The sequence below is a fragment of the Ammodytes marinus genome (genome assembly GCF_949987685.1).
Source record: "Ammodytes marinus genome assembly, chromosome: 2".
Lineage (NCBI taxonomy): Eukaryota > Metazoa > Chordata > Actinopteri > Uranoscopiformes > Ammodytidae > Ammodytes > Ammodytes marinus.
In genome coordinates, this window is record NC_137231.1 from 2134181 (window position 1) to 2156227 (window position 22047).

Genomic DNA, 22047 nt, shown 5'->3' on the forward strand with positions numbered 1-22047 from the left:
AGTTAACCCGCTGTTCGCTAAACGAACGGGGCTTAATATGTCACCTTGTTTATTGCTCTGATTGGTCGTAGTGCTATCCAATTGCGTGCAGTGGCATTTGGAATGCTCGCGTAGGTGCCGCCCCTTGAGTTGGAAAGGTCTATTGATCGTGGCCAGACCCTGTATTTATAACACATTTATAACAGTTCGTACTGACCAAAGTGCTGTAGGCCTACATAGTGCATTCAGTAGGTAAAAAATTAAGGTAAAATAACAATAAGAAAATTAAAATAGAAGGCATAAAACCCAGACATCCACATATAAACAAAGATAGTAGTGCAAAGGTAAGATAGTTAATGGGGAGGAAAAGCCAGGGTGTACATATGGGTTTTGAGCCTTGATTTAAAGGCAGAAATTAAGGGGGCATCACGTATGGTTCCACAAGCACTGAGCAGCTAGTGCAAAGTAAATTTCTGAGAGTTGTGCCAGTGGCATGGCTGTATACGCTGGTCACCAAAAAGAAAGTGATTGTCTACTGTAGCTCAGAAGAGACCGACATCTCCATTCCACTTAACAACCCCACTGATGAGAGTTCAGATGACCAGAATGATGATGATAATGATTATGGTGACTTTGTCATTGTGAGCTTTGCAGGTAAAACCACCAAGACCTGCTAGGCCTTGTTTAAGAAAATTGACCTTCAATCTTTGTAAAATATTTACTTTACATAAACCTTAAATGAGTAATTTTCTAATGGATTTGTCTTGCTTTCATATAGCATTATATTTTATGAGATATATATCAATGGCCGAAATGTACCCCAAGGTATTCTCTCTCGCCACGAGACCACATTTTTACAGAAAGCAATAATTCTTAAACTGTTTATTTCAGATCCAAAGTTGTTGTTGCCGGGGATGCACCACATCCTGAAATATACATACATATTTTAATAGGAGACTTTAATGTCAAGGCCTCACTTTAAAGTCACTTAGAGTAAAAAGTGGTTTGAAGATTAGCTACAATTTCCTCATATATCTCTTCTTGAATTAGTGGACCAGTGTGGACAGGACTGCTTCATTATCCTGGCCTGGGTGAGACCAGTCTGATCTTACATGAGTTTCACATCTGTTTCTCTCTCGTAGATCAGTCTGGACTTTCTCCAATCTCCATGCGGAAGAACCCACCAAAAAACTGCTTCTGATTGGTTCATGAAGCGCTCCGTCTCCTTGTGAGAATAGCCATATCTCACATGCTCATTCGTAGATCTTGTTGATGTCACATCTACAATATTAACCAACCAGGGGCTGCCTTCCACTAACAGACGGGACCGGGCTCCTCCTCACGAATATTGGAGAAAGTCCAGACTGAGCTGTGGGAGAAACTAATGTGAAGATTGCGATAAATCAGGCTGGTCTCACTAGGCTACTGCTTCATGGCTGTATTTTATGCATTTAGCTTTGTTTACTGTCAATAACAATAAGACAGACCCTCATCAACACATGTAACACATGGACTTCTGGGCTCCCTGAGACCCCAAGAATAAACTACTGGAAACAACTATCATCTACCTACTCTAACATTATGAGTTATGTAACTAAAGTGTTCCATTGTGGCCTATCTCTGTAGAAAGCAGCAGATTATTAAGTTATAGTTCATTTGCACAATTGTGTAAAAACACTTTTTGATCTTATCTGTCTCTTGATACAACAATACATATGGACTTCGGTCTCAGTGTGGCACTCAAAATAAAGATTGAATAAATAAAATTCAACTTTAGATTTTTCAATCTCAACTCAATAGTTCCATTGATTCAAACTGCACAGGATGAATTGTGTGCTTTTGAATGACCCTAATACATTTTTTTTTTAAAGCACCAATTAAAAGATAAACAGAAAGCCAAGACAGGAAGTCATTTGGGACACAATGATCGACACCCTCAAAATGATAAAGCATTGAAGCATGAAAAAACACCTGTAAGATGTTTTCTAATAGACTATGTATTTCATGAGGTGAAATAGTTGTGAAATTTCAGGATGAGTGTCTCGTAGGCCTAGGTACATGTACAAGTGAAACATTGTATTGTTATTAAGTGCTGAAAACATTTAGAGATAAGATGTCACAATATTGCTCCACAGATTATAGCACCAAACCTCATACTGTCATAGCCTAGCCTACTATATGGAACAGTCTAATTTACCACACAAGTTTCCATTTGAAGCCATCATGTAGTGTTGCTGTCACCTGCTATGAAGTGACGTCTCTTCAGGTGAGAACACAGTCTGATATATTAAAAAAGCACAAAGCCTGAACTACAACATTTGATCGCAACACAAAGCTGCATGTCCCTTTAATGTTAATCCATTATTTTTTTTATTAATTAGCCTACTGTTTTTTTTTAATGGTTACTTCCTCTTACCTGCCAGAGTAGAAAGAGTAGCCTAGTAGTTAGGCTTATTCCTTTGCGCGTTACAGGCTCAAGCGACACGCAGACAGCTTTGTCAACTCTTATCAAAGTGTTACTAACGAACGGAGAGAGCAAGGACACGTTTCACAATGCTTTCGGTGCCACATTACCACCACTACTAGGATACTCCCTCCCTTCCTCCATCGACCGCGGAGACGTCAAAATCTCCAACAGGGTCAAGCTAACAGCGCTAATACCACTACTTCCGTCCATCACCCTCAAAAGAAAGTCCAGACTTACAGATCAACGCTAAAAACTTCTCATGTCCTCACCTTAACATAGCCTATTATTTTTTAAGTTAGGCTATCATAACTTAAAAAATAAAATAAAAAATCATGTAATGCAGAGGGTTTTTTCTTGTAAATTAAAATGATGTAGCCTAGCCTACTATTTGCCTGTCATTTAAAACTGCTCTGCCTTACTTGGTAGGCTATCAATAAATATACAGTTTCCGGTCATAGGCCGTTTAAAAACGTAATTCTTCTTTTATGAGTGCATTTGAGCGTTATTGGAACAGGACACCTAGTATTCAAGGTATCTAACGAAGAGTCATTGCTCGAATTTAATTTGAAAGTATTTCGGAGTTTGTGACAGTTAATGCGTCAGCGTCACCAGACGGAATATTTAAAAGAGCTTCATGTGAAACTGTTGAGTCAATATTGGATGAATGGGTGTGTGTCGGGAGAGTGTAGGAACAAGATATGTTCAAGGAAAGAAAGAGACTAGTAGTGATCTGCTTTTCAAGGATTATTTTTTATTCACATGTGTATAGGTTGAAACAATGTATTCCTCTATACTACTTCTTTAAAAAGCAGTCAGTTAAAGGCTGGCCTTGTTCCTGAACATCTTCATCCAAGTAACAGTTATTCAGCAAAACAAAAAGATGTGAAGTACAAAAAGTGCTAAACATGAACTTAAAAACAAATAAATAGACAGCATTTCAAATGGGAGACCTGGGGCCGTATTCACAAAACATTTTAAGGCTAAGAGTAGGTCCTAATGTGCTGATTTAGGAGTAACTCTCAAAAATAAGGGGCGTTTCACTCCTACTTTTAGGACCCCTAACTTTTTAAGATAAGTGTAATTCACAAAGCATTTTAGCGCTAAAACTAGCTCCTAAATCTATGAAAAGCTAGGAGTCCTAAGTCACTAAAAGTAAATTACAGACAACCATTTGATGGCATTTTAGAGAGATTTAATGCTAGTGAGCTTTACAAAAGGTACCTTAATAGCTGTAAGGGTTTAATGATCTTAGTAAAGCTATATTTAGAAAGTGACACATTTATATTTATATAAAAAAATATTTATTAAGTTCCTTTTCCTGCAGTTGCTTTGGGTTTACGATGCACTGAAAGTTACCGTTGGTGTCACGTTTGGGTTTAATTTGTTACTAGAGTATATCTCCTCCGTTCCACAGGTCTGCTACTGTATAGTTGCGCGTCTCGCCTTTTCCCTTCCGCATGCACTTTACGATTTCGCCGGCTGTTGTTTCTAAATTGTGAATTTCCTGGTTTGTCGCTGTCTGATTATTGCTGCATAGTCCGCCGTTAAGAGAAATACAGTGAGAGTGCATGTTGTGCAGCTGTTCAATGAGGATATTTTTTCCGATTCAAATCATTGTAAAATTTAAAATGAATAGACCTATGTAGCGCTATTGTAGGTTAATTGTGAACGAATGTGTGGGAAACCCTGCAGTATCTTGGTTTCATGTTAAATCAGTGTCACTTGTCAATAATTGTATATAAAACCTCTTTACTTTAATACAGCGACACGATATGGATATCTCCCACAGTGTTTCTATCATAAACTCACTCTTAGCTCTCATTCCCTCTCAGCCAATCACTGTGGGCATAGAAGGTATGAACATGACGTCATCCATAGCAACAGGGTCAACACCGCCCTCTAGTCTTAGTTTAGGAGTTCCTCCCATTCCTTAGTAAAAGTTGGTCTTATCAGCTTTGTGAGTAGGTTTTAAGAAATTACTCCTTACTAAGAACTTTTAGTGCTCCTTCGGAGTGCTCTTAGCGCTAAGATAAAATGTTTTGTGAATACGGCCCCTGATCTGGTAAGTCACTTTTATTACCATTGGTCTGTTTGGAGCAACAGATCACATTGAAGTCAGGGTCTACTAGGCTACCAACTTGGCTGACAAATGATCAAGTCTTGACACCTCAATGGGGCAAAATACTGGTAATACCAGAACTATTATCGCACTCATCAACATACTATGGAGGAGATATAAAATGTCCAAAATCATTTGAGTTCTGGGAACAATCTCACAATTGTGAAAAAAATTGAAATTCTCAAATGATTTAAATTAGAAATCTGTGGCCAAATTAAATGATAACAACTTTTTTAACAGTAAAAGTATGTCTTTCCTCACATGTCAAAATGGAATCTTAGAAGTCATTTAATTACTTGATGTTGTGCTAATCTTTTCCCCACCCCATGTGTGTCAGTCACTGGTATACTCCTCTATGGTCAGGTCCTCCTCTTCTAGAAGGACTTGGCTGGTCGTAGGTTGGGGCTGACTGGCTGGCAGACCCTCATCTACCCCACCTTCACCTTTCTCCTTCTCCTCTTCCTCCTCACTGTCCAGCTGGCCCGACTCTTTGTCCGTCAGAGCCTCCAGTTTTAATCTACACACAGACACACACAGAGAGGCAGACACCGACACACAGACAGACACAGACACACACACAAACACACACACACACACACACACACACACACACACACAAGTCGAAATGTAGAAAAGTACAAATGTAAGGTCTACTACAGTTTACACCTTTGCTGTGATCATGACAGGGCCTGCAGACTGTGGGGACTCATGATGGGATGGAGTGTGTGCTGTACCTGCCGGGGAACCTCCTCAGTGACATCTGACCCACGTCCTGGATGAAAGCAATCTGAGCTGGGAGGCAAAGTGGAGCACAGAACATCTCCATTAATCAAACTGTAGACATTTTGGAATGTAAGCGTCATAATAGCACAATCTTGTTTGACATACTGGAAGCAACGCAGAGCACACGTGTGTCAAATCCGTAAGCAATAAAGTTAGATAAAATATAGGCCTTGATATATTGCTTAGCAGGCTATGAGAATCTGTGATATATTTTGTAAGAATTACAACTGAAATAAGTTGTGTTTTTCATATTATTTTTCACTGGCTTTTTGTCCACAGTAACCATTCCACTTCAATCTGTTTTATGACCTCTCCTCTAAATACAGTGTCTGTCCCCTACTTTACAAAATGCTGGATTTTTTTGCAGGTGAGACTTGGAGTTTTGAAAGGATTTCTGGGGATTGCAGTAGGGAAAGACACAGCATTGGGGTCACAAAATACACTGGAAAAAGCAAAGGTTGCAGAATAAAGCTTTAATTATCATTCATAATCAAAGCCAGAAGCTTGTTTGTGTGTGTGTGTGTGTGTGTGTGTGTGTGTGCGTGCGTGTGTGTGTCCACGTGCGTGCGTGCGTTACCTGGGTTCCTCATTGGGTTGGTGAGTTTGGCCAGGTAGGGCAGCAGCTCAGTCTGCAGGCTGACTGGTGTGAGACAGAAGCTCCTGAACAGGGACTGTGCAGCCAGGCAGTTCTCCTTGTGCTGACAGGGACAACTATCGCATTATTTAAAATTGACTTCTACGCACAAGACACAAATAACAAGCTGAAAAACAACATGATCCACTCATGGTCAAACTGTCTAATCTGAGAAATGTTCTATATTTAAGGATGTTTAAAGTAATATTTTTTTTTTATTTACAAAGGACCTTTGTTGTTTTTGCTTTATTTGCCAATTTTTTGGCTAACAATAAAACCCGCTGGAGACTGATGAACATTAAAAACAGAAAGACAATCATGCCAAGACGGAAATAAAGGCATATACTACTTGCTTTGAGAGTTGATTTCTGTCTGGATTACAGTGGAGCCTGTTTGAGTTAGTCTGGCTGATATCAATGGACAATACTGACTTAACACAGTTCATCAACCTTGTTTGTCCCGCTTTGTCAGAATGGTCCTCTGTTTGCTGTTCTGTTTGAAAGAGCCTGAGATCTTACCTTCTTGCTGATCAGAAGCCAGTTGGGTTTGTGCAGCGGTCTGAAGCCAACAGAAAGCTGTGTAGAGTTGGAGTGAAGGAGCCCCCTGGTGGCCACTGAACACCCATAATCCCCCATGGTGCTGCGACTCTGTAAACAGCACAGCACCACTCCTTATACAGATGGCACAAATTAATGTTCACCATAGACCATTTTGTTAATACACAGGCCATATCAATAATTAACTGACTCTACCACTTACAATACACTACAGTACACCGGAAGTTGCTAGAACTATCAGCTACCAGCTAACATTGTTAACAGCACCAGTTCTTGGTTCATAATATTTGCTTAGATGTTTGTTGGTAGGGACATGAAACCGGTAGTAGGCCTGTGCTATACAGGGGTCATACAAGAGTCAAATGCAGCTTTTCCAGCACTGTCATAATAAAATAACTAGATTTGTACAGTCCTGTGTTCATCATCTGTGTTTCAGACCTCTTGTTTTATAATCTAAGTAGAACTATCTTTAAGAACACTAACCACGTTTCGTGGCTACTCAGTAATGAAACTGAAAGTAGATATATTATCGCTAATAGCCTTGAAATGAAAACAGGTCCAAATGAGCTAAAATCCTAAATACAATAAACAGTAAAATGGCACACTTATTTTTAGGTAAGCTCTAATTGATTATTTATTCATTTTTTCACACGTTTATGTTTTGGAGGCGGAGGATCCCTCCGACGCTCTCTGTCCGGCTCATCAGACAGCACTCATTTTAGTAACTCTAATGTTGTTAGGTATTTATCTGCATCTCTTATCTATGAATGACTGCACGTACAGTTGTCAGATCGGGGACCCCAAACAATGTCGTTGCCTAGCAACTTGCTCGAAAATATTTCATTTTCCTGTGCGGGTAGAATTGACCCAGTGCATTGTGGGGCGGTTGAGTAGGAAAAGTATTCAATCGATCCATACCCAAAATCTTCCCGGAAGTTAGTATTCATCCGGGAATTTCTCGCATACCCAAACTCGCATACCCAACCGTCACATACTCAAATTGAAGTCAAAATGAGTAGAACGTTAGTATGGCTTTCCGAACACAGCCAAACAGTCTGTGTACACCTGTGTGATGTCACATCCTGGCATTAAGGTGCTGGGAAGTGTAGTCACTAACATAACACTCATAAACATAGCTACAGCATGTCAACGATCACCCCTAGTAAACAAAAGAAAACAAACAGGAAAGGACCCTAAACGTGCCCCTAACATATTGAAAAACACATGGATTTTCCATAAAATGTGTTTCTCATTTGTGGCTGATTTTGAGTCAATGGGTCTAAAATAATGTGGAGGCTAATGAAGAAGCAATATTATTTTATTTGTTTAAATAAATGAAATATATAATTTTCAAAATGAGTGAGATAAATGAGTCGAATCAAGTATTTGTTATATTATAATTTTCAATGATAAGGCTGAGTTAGCATTAAGGTATTGGAAATGTTTTGTGTAAACTAGACATTACTTTATTGACTAAGTCAATCTGGTCAATATGGAGAAACTCTTCATGCACATCAACCTTGAATTTACAATTATGCATTTCCAAACTTTTCAGCCTCTGTACGAAACCAAGGGCTATATGAATGTGGCAGCTAGGGTACTGCTTTGGTTCAGATTATTCTACACATGAAATAATTCCTTTTAGGTTTGAGTGTTGAGTGACAGACTGACCGTCCAATCGGCAGTGAGGAGGTCAGCATCAGACAGATAGTCGCTGGCCCGCTCCACATCCTCCACCACAGAGAAGAAGTCAAGGTAGTTCTGGTGCAGGTACAGGCTGAAGAACTCACCAGACATGTGAGAGCGCTCAACAACCAACTGCACAAAGAGTCAAAGGGCCATTAGTGTTCTAAGTGTTCTCACAGACTAAAGAGGACATTTATTATACAGTGCATACAGAAAGTATTCACAGCGCTTCACTTTTTCCATATGTCGTTATGATACAGCATTGAATCACGCTGGATTGCATTTTTTTCCCCTCAAAATTCTACACATACCCCATAATGACAACTTGCAAAAAGTTTGTTTAAGATTTAGCAAATTTATTTAAAATAAAAAACTAAGAAAATCACTTATAGATATCAAAGGAGTGGCTTCAGGACAACTCTGTGAATGTCCTAGAGTGGCCCAGCCAGAGCCCACACTTGAATCCCATTGAACATCTCTGGAGGGATCTGAAAATGTCTGTGAACCAACACTACCCATCCAACCTGATAGAGCTTGAGAGGTTCTGTAAAGAGGAATGGGTGAAACTGACCAAACATAGGTGTGCCACGCTTGTAGCTTATTATTACTCTTCATCATTGTAAATAAGGGTCACCCCTCGAATGATCTTTCGAGGATAAATAAAGAAAAAAATTTAAAAAATATTCTCAAAGACTTGAGGCTGTAATTGGTGCCAAGGTGCCACAACAAGTATTGAGCAAAGGCTGTGAATACTTTTGTACATTTTGTATTTTAATTTTTTTAAATAAATTTGCAAAAACCTCAAAACAAACTTTTTTAAAGTTGTCATTATGGGGAATTATATGTAGAATTTAGAGGAAAAAAATTATAATTTAATAATTTATTCCAGGCTCTTACATAACGAAATATGAAAAAAGTGAAGCGCTGTGAATACTTTCCGCTCCCCGGTTAAAATAATAAGGCCTGTCTGTACCTCTGGGTCTTCTATTAGTGATTGTCTGAGATGGTGAGACAGGTGAGATGGTAGACTCAGTCCAGGGGAACGCTCCACTGCTTCAGCTCCTTCAGGATCCTCTCCTGTTGATGACACACACAAAGCAGACCCACCATCAGCCTCTGGGTCAGTTACTACTTACTAAGTCATCTTCTTCAGTGATCTGAAGCTTGCTGCTGTAAACTAGTCAGCAGCTCAACCAGCAATGAAGGAATGTGGAACCAGTGCTTCTTCTGCTCTTCATAATCTACATGGTGGAAGAAATAACTCTGCATGAATCTGGATCAACTTGATTTCCTCTTAAAAAAAAAAAATTCAAAACTAGAGTGGTCCTGTCACGCAAACAAGCGACATGTTGTAGATATATATATATCAGATACCTTTTCTTGCTTAGAGTTGACGGCCTGCTCTGAAACCAAGACTTCAAAGGATGAGACTATTATTATGCTATATTTTCTTTTTTAGTTAACAAATCCCATCAGAAGACGAAAGCAACAGTGCTAAGCCTTGTTTCCACTGAGCGGCAAGGTTCGGTTTGGGGGAGTGCGGTACGCATTTCCACTGTCAAAAGTTGGAAAGGTTACCAAAATGAGTGAACCGTGCCCTTCCATTGACGTACCAAATGCCCCAAAGGGTGCCAAAAGGATAGAAACGAAGTCTGTCCCTCACTTCTTTCTGAATTCTGTAGTCTGTCCGTGGCTCTTAGCCACACGTAGATTGGTTCCAAAACACTCTCACTGTCATATTATATACACTCACCGGCCACTTTATTAGGTACAGCGGTGTAGTGGCACTCTGTCTCGTTCTTCCTCCTGCGTACCACTTGTTGGAGTCAACTCACAGTATTTGCAACGCGAGCGAAAAGACGAGACAATGTTCTTTAGTTTTGAAATGTTTACTTGAAAGTCTTCAAAATAAAATGCCATGTCTTCACATGGTAAAATGGATCGTCTTACGCACGGTCTTACGTACAGTCAAAAAAACTGTGTAGCTTCCGTCAAAGTCAAACTCCAAACTGAATTACGTTACAGCAGTTACCGTTATAACTACACAGTGATGTCATCACGTAAAAATCCCAAAACATAGAAAATAACTTATTTAACATATTACATAATAAATTATGCATTTTAACAGTTGTTACACATTATGAATAATCATGAAATTATTGTTAGCAGTTTTTAACCATTTTAAACTAAATATTTATTCCAAACCAATTATTGGCATATTGGCTCTTACAAGCGGTTAATTTTCTTGTTAACCCATTTAACTAATCAGCCAATCACATGGCAGCAACTCAATACATTTAGGCATGTAGACCTGGACAGGACAACTTATTGAAGTTAAAACCGAGAAACAGAATGGGGAAGAAAGGGGGTTTAAGTTAATACGAACATGGCAATGTTGATAGTGCAAGGAGGGCTGGTCTGAGTATTTCAGAAACTGCTGATCTACTGGGATTTTCATGCACAACCATCTCTAGGGTTTACAGAAAATGGCCCGAAAAAGAAAAAATACCAAGTGAGCGGCATTTGAGTGGACGTAAAATGCCTTGTTGAAGTCTGAGGTCAGTGGAGGATGGGCATACTGGTTCGAGATGACAGTAAGGCAACAGTAACTCAAATAACCACTCGTTACAACCAGGGTATGCAGAATACCATCTCTGAACGCAAAACACGACCAACTTTGAAGCAGATGGACTACAGCAGCAGAAGACCCCACCGGGTGCCACTCCTGTCAGCTAAAAACAGGAAACTGAGGCTACAATTCTCATAGGATCACCAATATTGGACAATGGAAGATTAAAAAATCATGCCTGGTCTGATTAGTCTGGATTTCAGTTGCGACATTCAGATGGCAGGTTCAGAATTTGGCGTAAACGACATGAAAGTATGGATCCATCCTGCCGTGCACCATCAACCATGCCATGTTCAAAGTCACTTTAACCCCCTTTCTTCCCCATTCTGATGCTCGGTTTGACTTCAGTACATTGTCTTGACCACGTCTAAATGCATGGCTGATTAGCTTTTTGTTTTTCTAAGCCATTGAACAGGTGCACCTAATAAAGTGGCCGGTGAGTGTATATTATAGTTCCATTTAAAAAAGAAAAGAAAAGGGGGTCAGTATTTCCCTTAAACAGCTGGCTACTGTAGTTTTAACACTCAAACAGGAGGAAATAGTGCATTTGTTGAGGATTTTCTTTTTAAGAGATTGATGAATCCACTATGGTGCTGTAGTGAGTATTAGGGCAAGCAAGATGGTGTGTGTGTGTGTGTGTTTATGAGTGATGAAAGAACATGTCACAGTGCAACAGTGTGGCTAGTTGGTGTGTATTTAATGTCTATAAGAGGAATAGATATCAGGATTTGATACATTCATAGCTGATCGGGGTCTTTCCATTGGAAATATTGTAAAAAGAGACAGAGAGAGAGATAGGACTGACGTTTGCAGTAGAGGATCTTCCCCAGCGCTCTGAACAGAAAGAGAGAAGCATCTTTCCCTCCGATAGCCTTCTCCTCTCTCTGCTCCTTGGTGTGTCTGGCCTTCTTCCTCTGGTTGGGTTTGGAAGCAGCTTTACTCAGTGAGGCCAGTGCTGGCTCCTTCTTCATGCTCCACAGACCCTTCTCTGATGACGAGTCTGCAAAGGAACAATGATAGGAAGAGATGTTCTGAGGAACCATGGGGGCATTCAAATCCAATGGGATTGTATAGCAACATTTCATCGTATGCATGTAAACACCGCAGTGATGTGCTGTGATGTGTGGACTGATTCCTGACCTGGGTGGGAGGAGAACTGGAGGCTGTTGATGGCACTGCGAATATCTCCGGAGCTTCCTGAACACAGCGACTCCAACACTGCCTGGTCTGATAAGCACATCTTCCCACTTCCCTGCTTAGAACCAGGGGAACATATAGTGTGTAGAAAGCAACTCAACAACTTGTTCCAAAATAATAATAATAATAATTATGCATTTTATTTGGAGGCACATTTCAAAGCTCTCAAGGATCCCCGTACAATTCAAAAACATATACAGTTTAAAAGCAAGGCAGGTACACAAATATAATTAAAAACAGTTTAAAATAAGTACACAATGGGTGGTGAGGTGATGAGGAAGGTAGGTTCAGGTGGGGTATGCAGATTTAAAAAGGTGGGTTTTGAGTTTGGATTTGAACTGGGTTATGGATTCAGTGTTGCGGATGTCGGGGGGTAGTGCATTCCAGAGCAGGGGAGCAGAGCGGCTGAAGGCTCTGCTCCCCATCGTCTTGAGACGGGCAGAGGGGACAGTGAGGTGAACAGAGGAGGAGGAGCGGAGTGCACGGGAGGGAGTGGCAATTTGGATGAGGTCTGTTAGTTATGGGGGAGCAAGGTTATGGATGGTTTTGAAGGTATAGAGGAGGACCTTGAATTGAATGCGGAAGTGAACCGGGAGCTAATGAAGCTGGTGCAGGACAGGGGTGATGTGGTGAGAGGAGGGGGTTCTAGTGATGATTCTTGCTGCAGAGTTTTGGACCAGTTGTAGTTTGTGGAGGGTTTTTTGGGGGAGACCGAAGAGGAGGGAGTTGCAGTAGTCTAGTCTTGAGGTGACTAGACTGTGGACCAGGATGGCTGTGGAGTGAGGGGTGAGGGAGGGCCGGAGACGGTTGATATTGCAGAGGTGGAAATAGGCAGTGCGTGTTTAGTGTTTATGTGTGATTGAAAAGACAGTGTGCTATCGAGGATGACACCCAGAGTCTTAACCTGAGGGGAGGGGAAAACGGGAGTTTTATTGATGGGGATAGAGAAGCTGCTGAGTTTGGCGAGTGTGGATTTGGTACCAGTGAGAAGAAACTCAGTTTTATTGAAGTTGAGTTGCAGGAAATTGGAGGAAAACCAGGTTTTTAAATCGGAGAGACACAGAGAGGTGTGATGGTGGAAGGGCGGAGTCAGGTTTGGTGGAGAGGTAGAGCTGGGTGTCATCCGCATACAGGTGGAAGTGGACGTTGTAGTGACGGAATATATTGCCGATGGGGAGGAGGTAGATGATAAAAAGCAGGGGCCCCAGGACTGAGCCCTGGGGAACACCTGTGGTGACGGGGGAGGGTTGGGAAGTGAAGGACTTGAGTTTGATGAACTGAGTGCGGCCAGAGAGGTAGGATAGGAACCAGTTGAAGGTGGTGTGGTGAATGCCTATGGATGCCAGTCTATTGAGGAGTATGGTGTGGGAGATGGTGTCGAAGGCCGCAGTCAGATCTAACAGGATGAGGATGTTGAGGAGTCCGGAGTCAGCTGCCATGAGGAGTGCATCGGTGATCTTGAGGAGGGCTGTTTCAGTACTGTGGAGGGGGCGGAAACCAGATTGGAAGTGTTTAGGGCTGCAACAACGAATCGATAAAATCGATAAAAATCGATTACTAAAAGCGTTGGCAACGAATTTGGTCATCGATTCGTTGAGTCGCGCGATTAATACGTCACTCGTAGGCGCGGCACTGTTTACATCAAGCCGCTGACAGGTTCATGCACGCCCACAGCGAGCCTTCCGCACGTGAAGCGGTGCGAGAAAGCTATAGTGTGAGCGGCCACAGCTTGTATTTTGGTCATATCTAACACTGGACTGTAGGCCTATATAAAAGTGTTGTACCTTTGCTGTCTTTGGGTTAAAAAAAACTCCTTCAACTCAGTATCCGTCTAGTCCAAAAAAACTGTCAGCTGCTGCTGCTGCTGCAGACGGTGTGCAGACGGGCTCGGAGAGTCGGCATCGGCGCATCAACAGTCATTCAAAGCAGCGGCAGTAATCACACAACCGAACGGTGAAGAAAGTCCCGTCAGCTAAAAATAGTAATCCAGTTTTTAAATCCATGTTAAAATCGGAAGGATATAGAGCTAGCTAGCTTAAAAAAAAGTAGCAAACATGTCAAATGTGATATGTTCAGGCCGGCTCAGTAATATGATTGATGTGTTCAAATGCAACACAAAAAAAAAGAAATTTGATATTTTGGCGAATATAAAATAGATAGTAAAGATGGAATTATGACCTGTTTAATGTCCTATCTAGAGCTATGATCATATCGGCAATTAAAGCAATAATACAAGTTCTGTTTCAACAAAATAATAGAAAAGTATCAATAGTGATATCAATAAAGACCTGGATCGTTAAGGAGTCTCGAAAATGGTATCAATATCAATAAAATATATTAACGATCTCCTGTCATCTGAGAGAAATTAAGATGATTTAATTTTTTTAACCGTTAGTATTTACCGGTTAAAAATCTTATCGGTTGACTGGTTTACCATGGACATCCCTTATATACTGTATAAATGTTTATCATACATTGTATGTTTTTTTTGTGTTATCACAGTTAAGTTTATTTTAAATTTTTTATCATTTAATATTACTTTTAATAGTTCCGGGACGTTGGAGCAATAACCTGGTATTTTGACACTTCAGTCTGCACTGTGAATTTGAAGTAATGTTCAGTTTTTGAATAAAGATGCAGCATTTATAAATGTTTTTTTTTATCCGATTCATCGATTAATCAAAAAAATAATCGACCGATTAATCGATTATTAAAATAATCGTTAGTTGCAGCCCTAGAAGTGTTCATACAGATTGTGGTGGGATAGGTGGGAATGGAGCTGAGAGGCGACTATTTTTTCTAATATTTTGGAAATGAATGGAAGGTTGGAAATGGGACGGAAATTGTTGAGGTCGTTGGGGTCAGCTCCAGGTTTTTTAAGAATAGGGGTTATTGCAGCCGTTTTGAAGGGGGTGGGAACAATTCCAGTGGTGAGGGAGGAGTGAATGGTATCCGATATGAGGGGGAGCAGAGAGGGAAGGCAGGCTTTGACGAGGACTGTGGGGAGGGGGTCGAGGTGAAGATTTGGATTTATGAATGAGGTCCTTGATTTCAGAGGGAGACGGGAGTGTGAAGGCAGAGAGAGACTGGGTTGGCAGTTGGAAATCACAGGGTATGTGAGGGAGGGGGTTGGTGGCGAGGTGGGGGTCACTGGTGAGTTGGCGGTGGATGATGCTGATTTTGTTATTGAAAAATGTCATTAAAGAGTTGCAGAAGGAAGTACAGTAGAGATGGGGGGGGTAAGGAGTCCGGGGGTCTGAGAGTTGTGTTGACGAATTTGAATAGGAATTTAGAGTTTCCTTCTTGTGAGCTGATGATGGATGAAAAGTAGTTTGATTTGGTGTGGTTGATGGAGTCCTTGTAGAGTGTGATGTGGTTGTAGTACATGTCTTTGTGAATGGTTAATCCGGTTTTATTGTATAGACGTTCCAACTGCCGTGCTTTGGTTTTAATTTGCCTCAGTTCCGGGGTGTACCAGGGTGCAGAGTGGGTGAATGAGACAGTTTTTGTTATTTGAGGTGCAACAGTATTGAGTATAGTATGGAGACCGAGGTTGTAGTGGGAGATCAAATCATCAGTGTGTGAGAAGGTGTGTGGGTACAGAAGGCTATTGATATGTGAGGAGACAGTGTCTGGGTTGACATTCTTAATGTTGCGAAATATGATGGTGCGTGGATGTTGGTAATAGAAAGGGTGAGATTGACATGGAATGATAACAGGAAATGGTCAGAAAATGGCAGTTCAGCGGCGGAGAAATTGTGTGGGAGAAGACCAGAGCTTCAAACCAAGTCTAAAATATATCCTTTGGAATGAGTTGGAAAGTGGATGTGTTGTTGAAAACCAGCACTGTCCAGACAAGAGGTGAAGTTTTTGGTGAGTGGGTTGTTAATATTGTCCATGTGAATATTAAAATCTCCAAGAGTAATGATGTTGGGTGAGAGAGCAGTCAGATGAGAAAGGAAGGCAGCAAAGTCATTCATAAAATCAGGATTAGGCTTGGGGGGGCGATAGATGGTGGCAATGATAGTGGGAATAGGTCCAGAAAGTTGACAGACAGTGGATTCGAATGAACTGTAGACAGGGGCAGTCACAGGCTGAACTCTCCAGCTCTCGATCAGCGCTAGACCACCCCCACGGCCGGTGTCACGTGGTTTTGATTTGTAAACAAACCCGGGAGGAGTGGATGCGTTGAGTTGTGATGAATCGTTAGGCTGTTGCCACGTTTCGGATAAACATAAAAAGTCAAGCTTACGGTCTGAGATGAGATCCTGGATGAGTTTGCCCTTGTTGGTGAGAGATCGGACGTTCAGCAGAGCGAAGTGAGCGGTGGTGTCAGACTTAAGGCCAGGACACACCAGTCCGACTCGTTCCGACTACCCAAAAAATGGAGTTTCAGGAAGCTCCAGTCTTCCCGTCGCGGCCAAAAAACACACCGAGACGACTGCTTATTTTCCGTACGCTCTGCGCTTGCGCGAGACGTAATGTCTCCACAACAGCAGGCGGCGCTAATCTGTATTGTGGCCCGAAAAAATACGAACGCCGGAAATGATGGGACAGCTCTCTAGAGCATAAACATAGATAGAAATACGTATTTATATTTATGGATCAAAACAAGCCCGACGACCTCTACGTCGGCCGACGTCACGGCACACACCAAACAGATTCGTGTCCCGACCCCCTACCGACACTACGACGGCGATTATCTGGCCGGTGTGTCCTGGCCTTTAGCCGTAGCGTTAGCGGTAGCCCCACGGGCTAAGTTGGCTAGCACGCTGCGGTCCACAGCTCTGCTGGTGGTCCTGTTGGATCTGCGTGAAGTGGACCAGGATGACTTTATGGCAGGGTTTTTCCTGGCTCAGAATGGGCCTTTGGGGGGTCAGTACGCGACCGACTTTTTTTGGAGTCGCGACTATGTGCAACAGTAAAGGCAAACAGTTTATGTATTTTAAGAGGGTGTGGGGTTGGGAGAGGGGAGTTTCTGTCCAGCTCAAGAGCATTTCAGTCAGCCTGTCAATCACTGCATAACCATGGAGCTCACTGACTCTTGTGAAATCACAATAAACAACCTGTAGATATGAAGTCAAAATACTAATAATGACTAGGCCTACCTATTTAATAATTTAATTGTTTCTATTTGATCTAAACCATGGAAATTGCAAGAAGAAAGAAACAATCATAATCATGATTATTTTGAGAAATCACATTGCGTTATCACGATTATTAAAGACAGTAAATCATTGATTTAAGAACATTATGCATTTGTTTTACTTTTAACAATGTTTTTTTCTAATAACACCATGACTTTGGACTTTAAACAAAGGCCTAATTGAACTGAAAACAGGGAGAATAGAAATAGGCTAAATAAGTGAAAAATATTTTTAATAATTGAATAAAATAAATATGTCAAAATAAAAATAACCCATTGTAAATGGTGTTGATAGCATTAAATGTAAGGGCATGATTTATTTATGTCAAGGCAGTTGCATTGTAGTGTTGACAGTTGTGGTGGCAGGAGTCAAGGAGCTTTAAAAATCCTATGTTTTCTATTCATTGATTGCTTGGTCATAGACCACTATGATTCGACTTAAAGTGAATAAACAAATTGGTCGGGATGTTTAGAGGTGCAGATCAGGTCGTATACCTTTTTTTTTCTCTCTCGCGGTCGCGTATGTCACGTTACTCGCGTGTCCGCGCGTGACAAATCTTGCACATTATTTTAGTTTGTTGTGAATCTGAATAGTTTTCAGACAACACAATTAGTTTTACCTTTATTCTCGTCATCTAGATGTTTTTCAAAACAACCGGCAATGCGCAACATCTCCCTCGTACTCTCTGGATCAGCCGATATAACTATCAAGTGAGGGAGGAGCTTGAGATGAAACTCAAGTTATTGCCCAACCCCTCAAGAAGGATTACTTAAATTGGGCTGAAATTGGAGAGGTTTTAAATAGCTATATTTATTCTCAATCTTTATCATTTTGGCGCTCCTGATTTTCCTTTGGCGCTGGATAAATCCGCTTTGGCGGGCGCCAAAATTTTCTCTATGCAGGAAAAACCCTGCTTTATGGGTTTGGAGGAGTCAGTGTGATGAGTCCGGCGGGAACCACGGTGGATGTATCTGGGTGGAGGGATGTAGAGAATGCTCGGGTGGAGGAGAAGTCCTGATGGAGGATCTGACGGGCGAGACCGGAGCCGGAGGAGTTCTTCGGCGGAGTACTGGAACAGTCCAGCCACAGGTCGGAGAACAGCCGACAGAAGGATCCAGGCGAGCACCGACCAGAGGTAAATCCTTGTGGACCACATTGTGTCCCGTGGTCGGGAGGTTCAGACAGCGGCAAGACAGGTAATCCGTGCAGAGCCGCAGGCGAAATGTTTGTTATGTCAATTATGATGTAATGTGAGGCAGTCGACTTTACTCTTCGCCAGAGAGCAAGCTCAGAACCCAGATAAATAACGCAGATACAATATAAAACATTAAAAACAAGGTAAAAAGGTACAAAGGTACCGGTGAGCAGCGGCAGCCAGACGCGCCAGCGTTCACTCAACCGGACGTGTTGTAATCACTTGAGGTGCAGCATCACAAGACGTGGCTCTCAAACTCTGCTTCTCTTTACGACGGTAGTCATTCATCAGGAAGTGGCTTTGTTTTTCTATTTAGCAGGCTATGGAGTATAGGACACAGTCAGGTTCAGTAGTGTTATCTTCCATGAAGGGTTTTCACTGTCAAGCACATCCTTGTGCGTGCTCATACGCCTTCATTCATATCAGGCTGCTGGCGATCACATCAACGTTGACATGACTCAATCAGAAACAGCCGCGCAAAATCTAAGTGTTTTCAACAGGCAAGCTTTCCCACTCACCTTTCCTGCCTCCAGAGTTGAGATGCGAGTCAGGACCTTCATCATTGTGGTTGGAGCCACCGGGTTAAAACTGCAATCAGAACAAAACACATAAAACAATGTTCAGCCCCTGATTAGAGACCTTTAGTGATCCACAGAGGTCAACAGGGGTAGCAACAGCTACTCAATATCTGTTAAATCCATGGAGAAAAGCTAGGGAAAAGGAGCTCTTCTTTTAAGTGTTGGGTGGAAAAATATCTATGGAACAAAGTGCTCTTTGGTGCAGGGGTAATCCCATAGCAGCAGAACAGTGTGAACATCAAGGCACATGTTTGAAAAACCTTTATTAAAAAGGTGAAGTAAGCGGTTTATTTATGTTAATATAAGTGTAAAATCGCTCTTTATTTATTATGTCATGATGAAGCAAGGTAAACTTTGTTTTAGTACCGTTCATTCACTTAGGAGTAAACATAGGACCTATTATACCTTTTGACTTTTATGACCTATAAACGTTGTTATAATGATTTATAGTCATGTTTAACCATACTAGAGTATCAAATAATTACGTACATGCATTAAGATGTATTCCCTGCTGACCGTCTGGGGTGGCTGTGCAGAGCACTAAACACTAGGGCAGCCGGTCGAGAAGTCACGTGTTCAAAGCAGTTCAGAATTTCCGGACATTCTTTTCGTCACACGGACATTCTTTTCGTCACACAAGCGGATGTTTCCATGTATGGTAATGCTGCCACCTTCCTGCTCAAGTCTGCCTCGCGCCACTGAAAGTGTTCCGGAAGGAAGGTAACCAATCACAACGGAGTGGGGTTTGCAGGAGGGGGGGAGGGAGCGGAGAAGCACAAAGCTGAGTGTTGAGAGAGTCTGCAGTGCGCGCTAGGGTGAGAGGAAGAGTGTCCCGAAAATCTACATGGTTTTTTGTGATGTGATTCGTGTCAGGTTGCTCTATAGCAGTTGATAGGAGACGCCCTATCAACTGAGCTATGGGCGCCCCCCGACTTATTTCATTTGTAATTGAAGTGTATGTGGCTGCTTTTAGCTCAGCATTAACATCAAAGTAACCCAGACTTCTACCACCCCCTGCTGCTCTCTCTCTCCACACTCGCAGACTGTGGGTGTATTGTTCTGTTCGATTTTTTCTCTCAATGCTTGATTCCAAATCTTTATCACATCATAATTGTAAAGCATATTTTGAGTTTTTCAACCAGTAGAAGATGATGTTACACTGCCAGACGAAATATTTGGAGAAAAAAGATCACAGCACTATCATTTTGTTTTCTGAGTTTTGTGCCTATGAGCGCAACCAGGTTCAGCCCACAAGCTGAATAGTGTCTATAATGCTCTTATTTTCAGGTGCTCAATACATACAGATTGCAACCGCAAACTTGATGGAAAGTGCAATACACAATTGCAATATCCATATTTCTGCATAAATCTGTCCATTAAAGTACAATAATAAATCATCAGTATCTTAGATGGCTCTACAGTGTAGCAGTGTGTGTGTATGGACCTGATGCTGCCCATGTCCAGCTCCTCCTGGGTCTCTCTGGGAAAGAGGAAGCGTGAGCTGCTGTCTCCACTCTGACTGTCTGACACGATGAACACCAGAGGACATCGACTGGTCTTTACAAAGCGCCTGGAAGACACACCGCAGGGCACAATGTCACACAATGCACATAGAGTACTGGTACTGGCACTGATTCATGGACACATATAACACTGAACACAATGAATGAGCTCCCCATACACTGTACAGAGGGTTTCAGCAGGCACATCAGTTCCTGATGCTGGGGACCAAAGCAAGGACAGTTCCATGAGCGCTTTCTCTTTTACACAGACAGAGACACTCAAAGCTGCAAGGTTCAAATACAGGTGCTGGGACACTTCTGGCACCGTTTACAAATTGCAATGCTTCTGTCTTTACATTTAAATAGTGGCTTCATAGTAACTTTAGTGTGAAAGTGTGACCTAAACTGATCTTACCTTAGGATATCATGTAGGCTGCCAGGCTGCCTGTAGAACTGGTTTGGGAAATCCTAAGGAGTGACAAGTGATGATCAAATGTTAACTCAGATACATTTCAATAAAAAGGCAGCTTAAGACCAATGTAGCAGTTTGAAAAAAAATAAGTGGAGTCAGCGATTCTGGATAATGCTTGTTGTCAAAAATCACCTTTCGTCAAAATCTGAGAATATCTCCTCACGATCCGCTACCTGTCTGTGTGTGCACTGAAAATCCAGTGTTAATAACCTGCCTAGGCTCTGTAAACGGGTATGTTGCTAGCTACGATGGCCCACTTTGTTTACATTTACAGAGCATAGACTGTATTAACACTGGTGGGGTTTTTTTTCAGCGCACATACACTGCGGACAGGTTCACTGATTTTGACAAATCGTTCTACAGGATGATGACTCCACCTTTAAGTAAGAAAATAAACTGTGCATGTTTTTACACAGGAGTCTGTTTCAGTTGTATAGTGCAGTGTTTTTAATACAGAGGAACATGTCAGAAGAAGAGTCTAACGCGCCCCACACACATCCTGCGTCTACCTCTGGAGCGCGTCGCCTTACCTTACTGCTGCCTCTCTCGGACTTTTCTCGGACACACATGCAACGTCTCAGCAGCTGCTGCTGCTTGTTGGAAGTTTTATTTTGAAGGGGACACACCAGGAAATGGTGAAACTACAGCGAAAGCTGCCAGTATGAAGTCAATATGACTCTCAGCAGAGTATTTCAAAAATCACTTTACTGATTTATACGGGAGAGAGAGAGGGGGGTGTGGTCGGGGAAGAAGAAGGCCGTAGACACAGATAGAGCAACGGAAAACTGTTGCGCTCATCATGATCTTTTTTATTTCTTCACTATATTGGATCTCTATATGTGTCATTTATCCAAAAATGAAATGCCAGAACTAATTGAAAATTAGGTTTTGAATCCCTCGGATTTTGATTGCACAATTACATCGTGAAATAAAGGGATTATTTGCGTATACGACTGAGGGATGTTTTATTTTGAAATAAACACACCGGGTAAACGTGTAACTAGAGTGAATGCTGCTGGTATGACTGTCAGCAGAGTATTTCTCTATCAGTTAAAGCACAGAGACGCGAGAGAGACGCGCTGCTCTCAGAAAAAAATAGGCG

The 22047-nt window shown here is 41.7% G+C and overlaps 2 protein-coding genes across 4 annotated transcripts in view; both read right to left on the reverse strand.

The window, feature by feature from the left end:
* ccdc125 (coiled-coil domain containing 125) overlaps window positions 1-2567 on the reverse strand; it is a 35985-nt gene extending 33418 nt beyond the window's left edge. For both annotated transcript variants that reach the window (XM_080040320.1, XM_080040319.1), the window contains exon 1: window positions 2396-2567. The gene's annotated coding sequence lies outside the window, so the exon portion shown is untranslated. The remainder of the gene's footprint in view (window positions 1-2395) is intronic.
* A 653-nt stretch (window positions 2568-3220) lies between these two features.
* Window positions 3221-22047, reverse strand: part of rad17 (RAD17 checkpoint clamp loader component) — a 29788-nt gene continuing 10961 nt past the window's right edge. Inside the window, exons 7-17 of one of the 2 annotated variants that reach the window (XM_080045334.1) lie at window positions 20889-20941; window positions 20416-20541; window positions 18912-18981; window positions 11995-12106; window positions 11660-11854; window positions 9199-9302; window positions 8211-8357; window positions 6501-6629; window positions 5926-6046; window positions 5300-5357; window positions 3221-5082 (exon numbers count right to left, since the gene is read on the reverse strand). In XM_080045334.1, the coding sequence (XP_079901460.1) occupies window positions 4899-5082; window positions 5300-5357; window positions 5926-6046; window positions 6501-6629; window positions 8211-8357; window positions 9199-9302; window positions 11660-11854; window positions 11995-12106; window positions 18912-18981; window positions 20416-20541; window positions 20889-20941 (1299 nt within the window). In that variant the 3' untranslated portion in view covers window positions 3221-4898. Of the gene's footprint in view, window positions 5083-5299; window positions 5358-5925; window positions 6047-6500; window positions 6630-8210; window positions 8358-9198; window positions 9303-11659; window positions 11855-11994; window positions 12110-18911; window positions 18982-20415; window positions 20542-20888; window positions 20942-22047 lie in introns of both variants that reach the window. The other variant, XM_080045333.1, reaches the window with a different exon arrangement.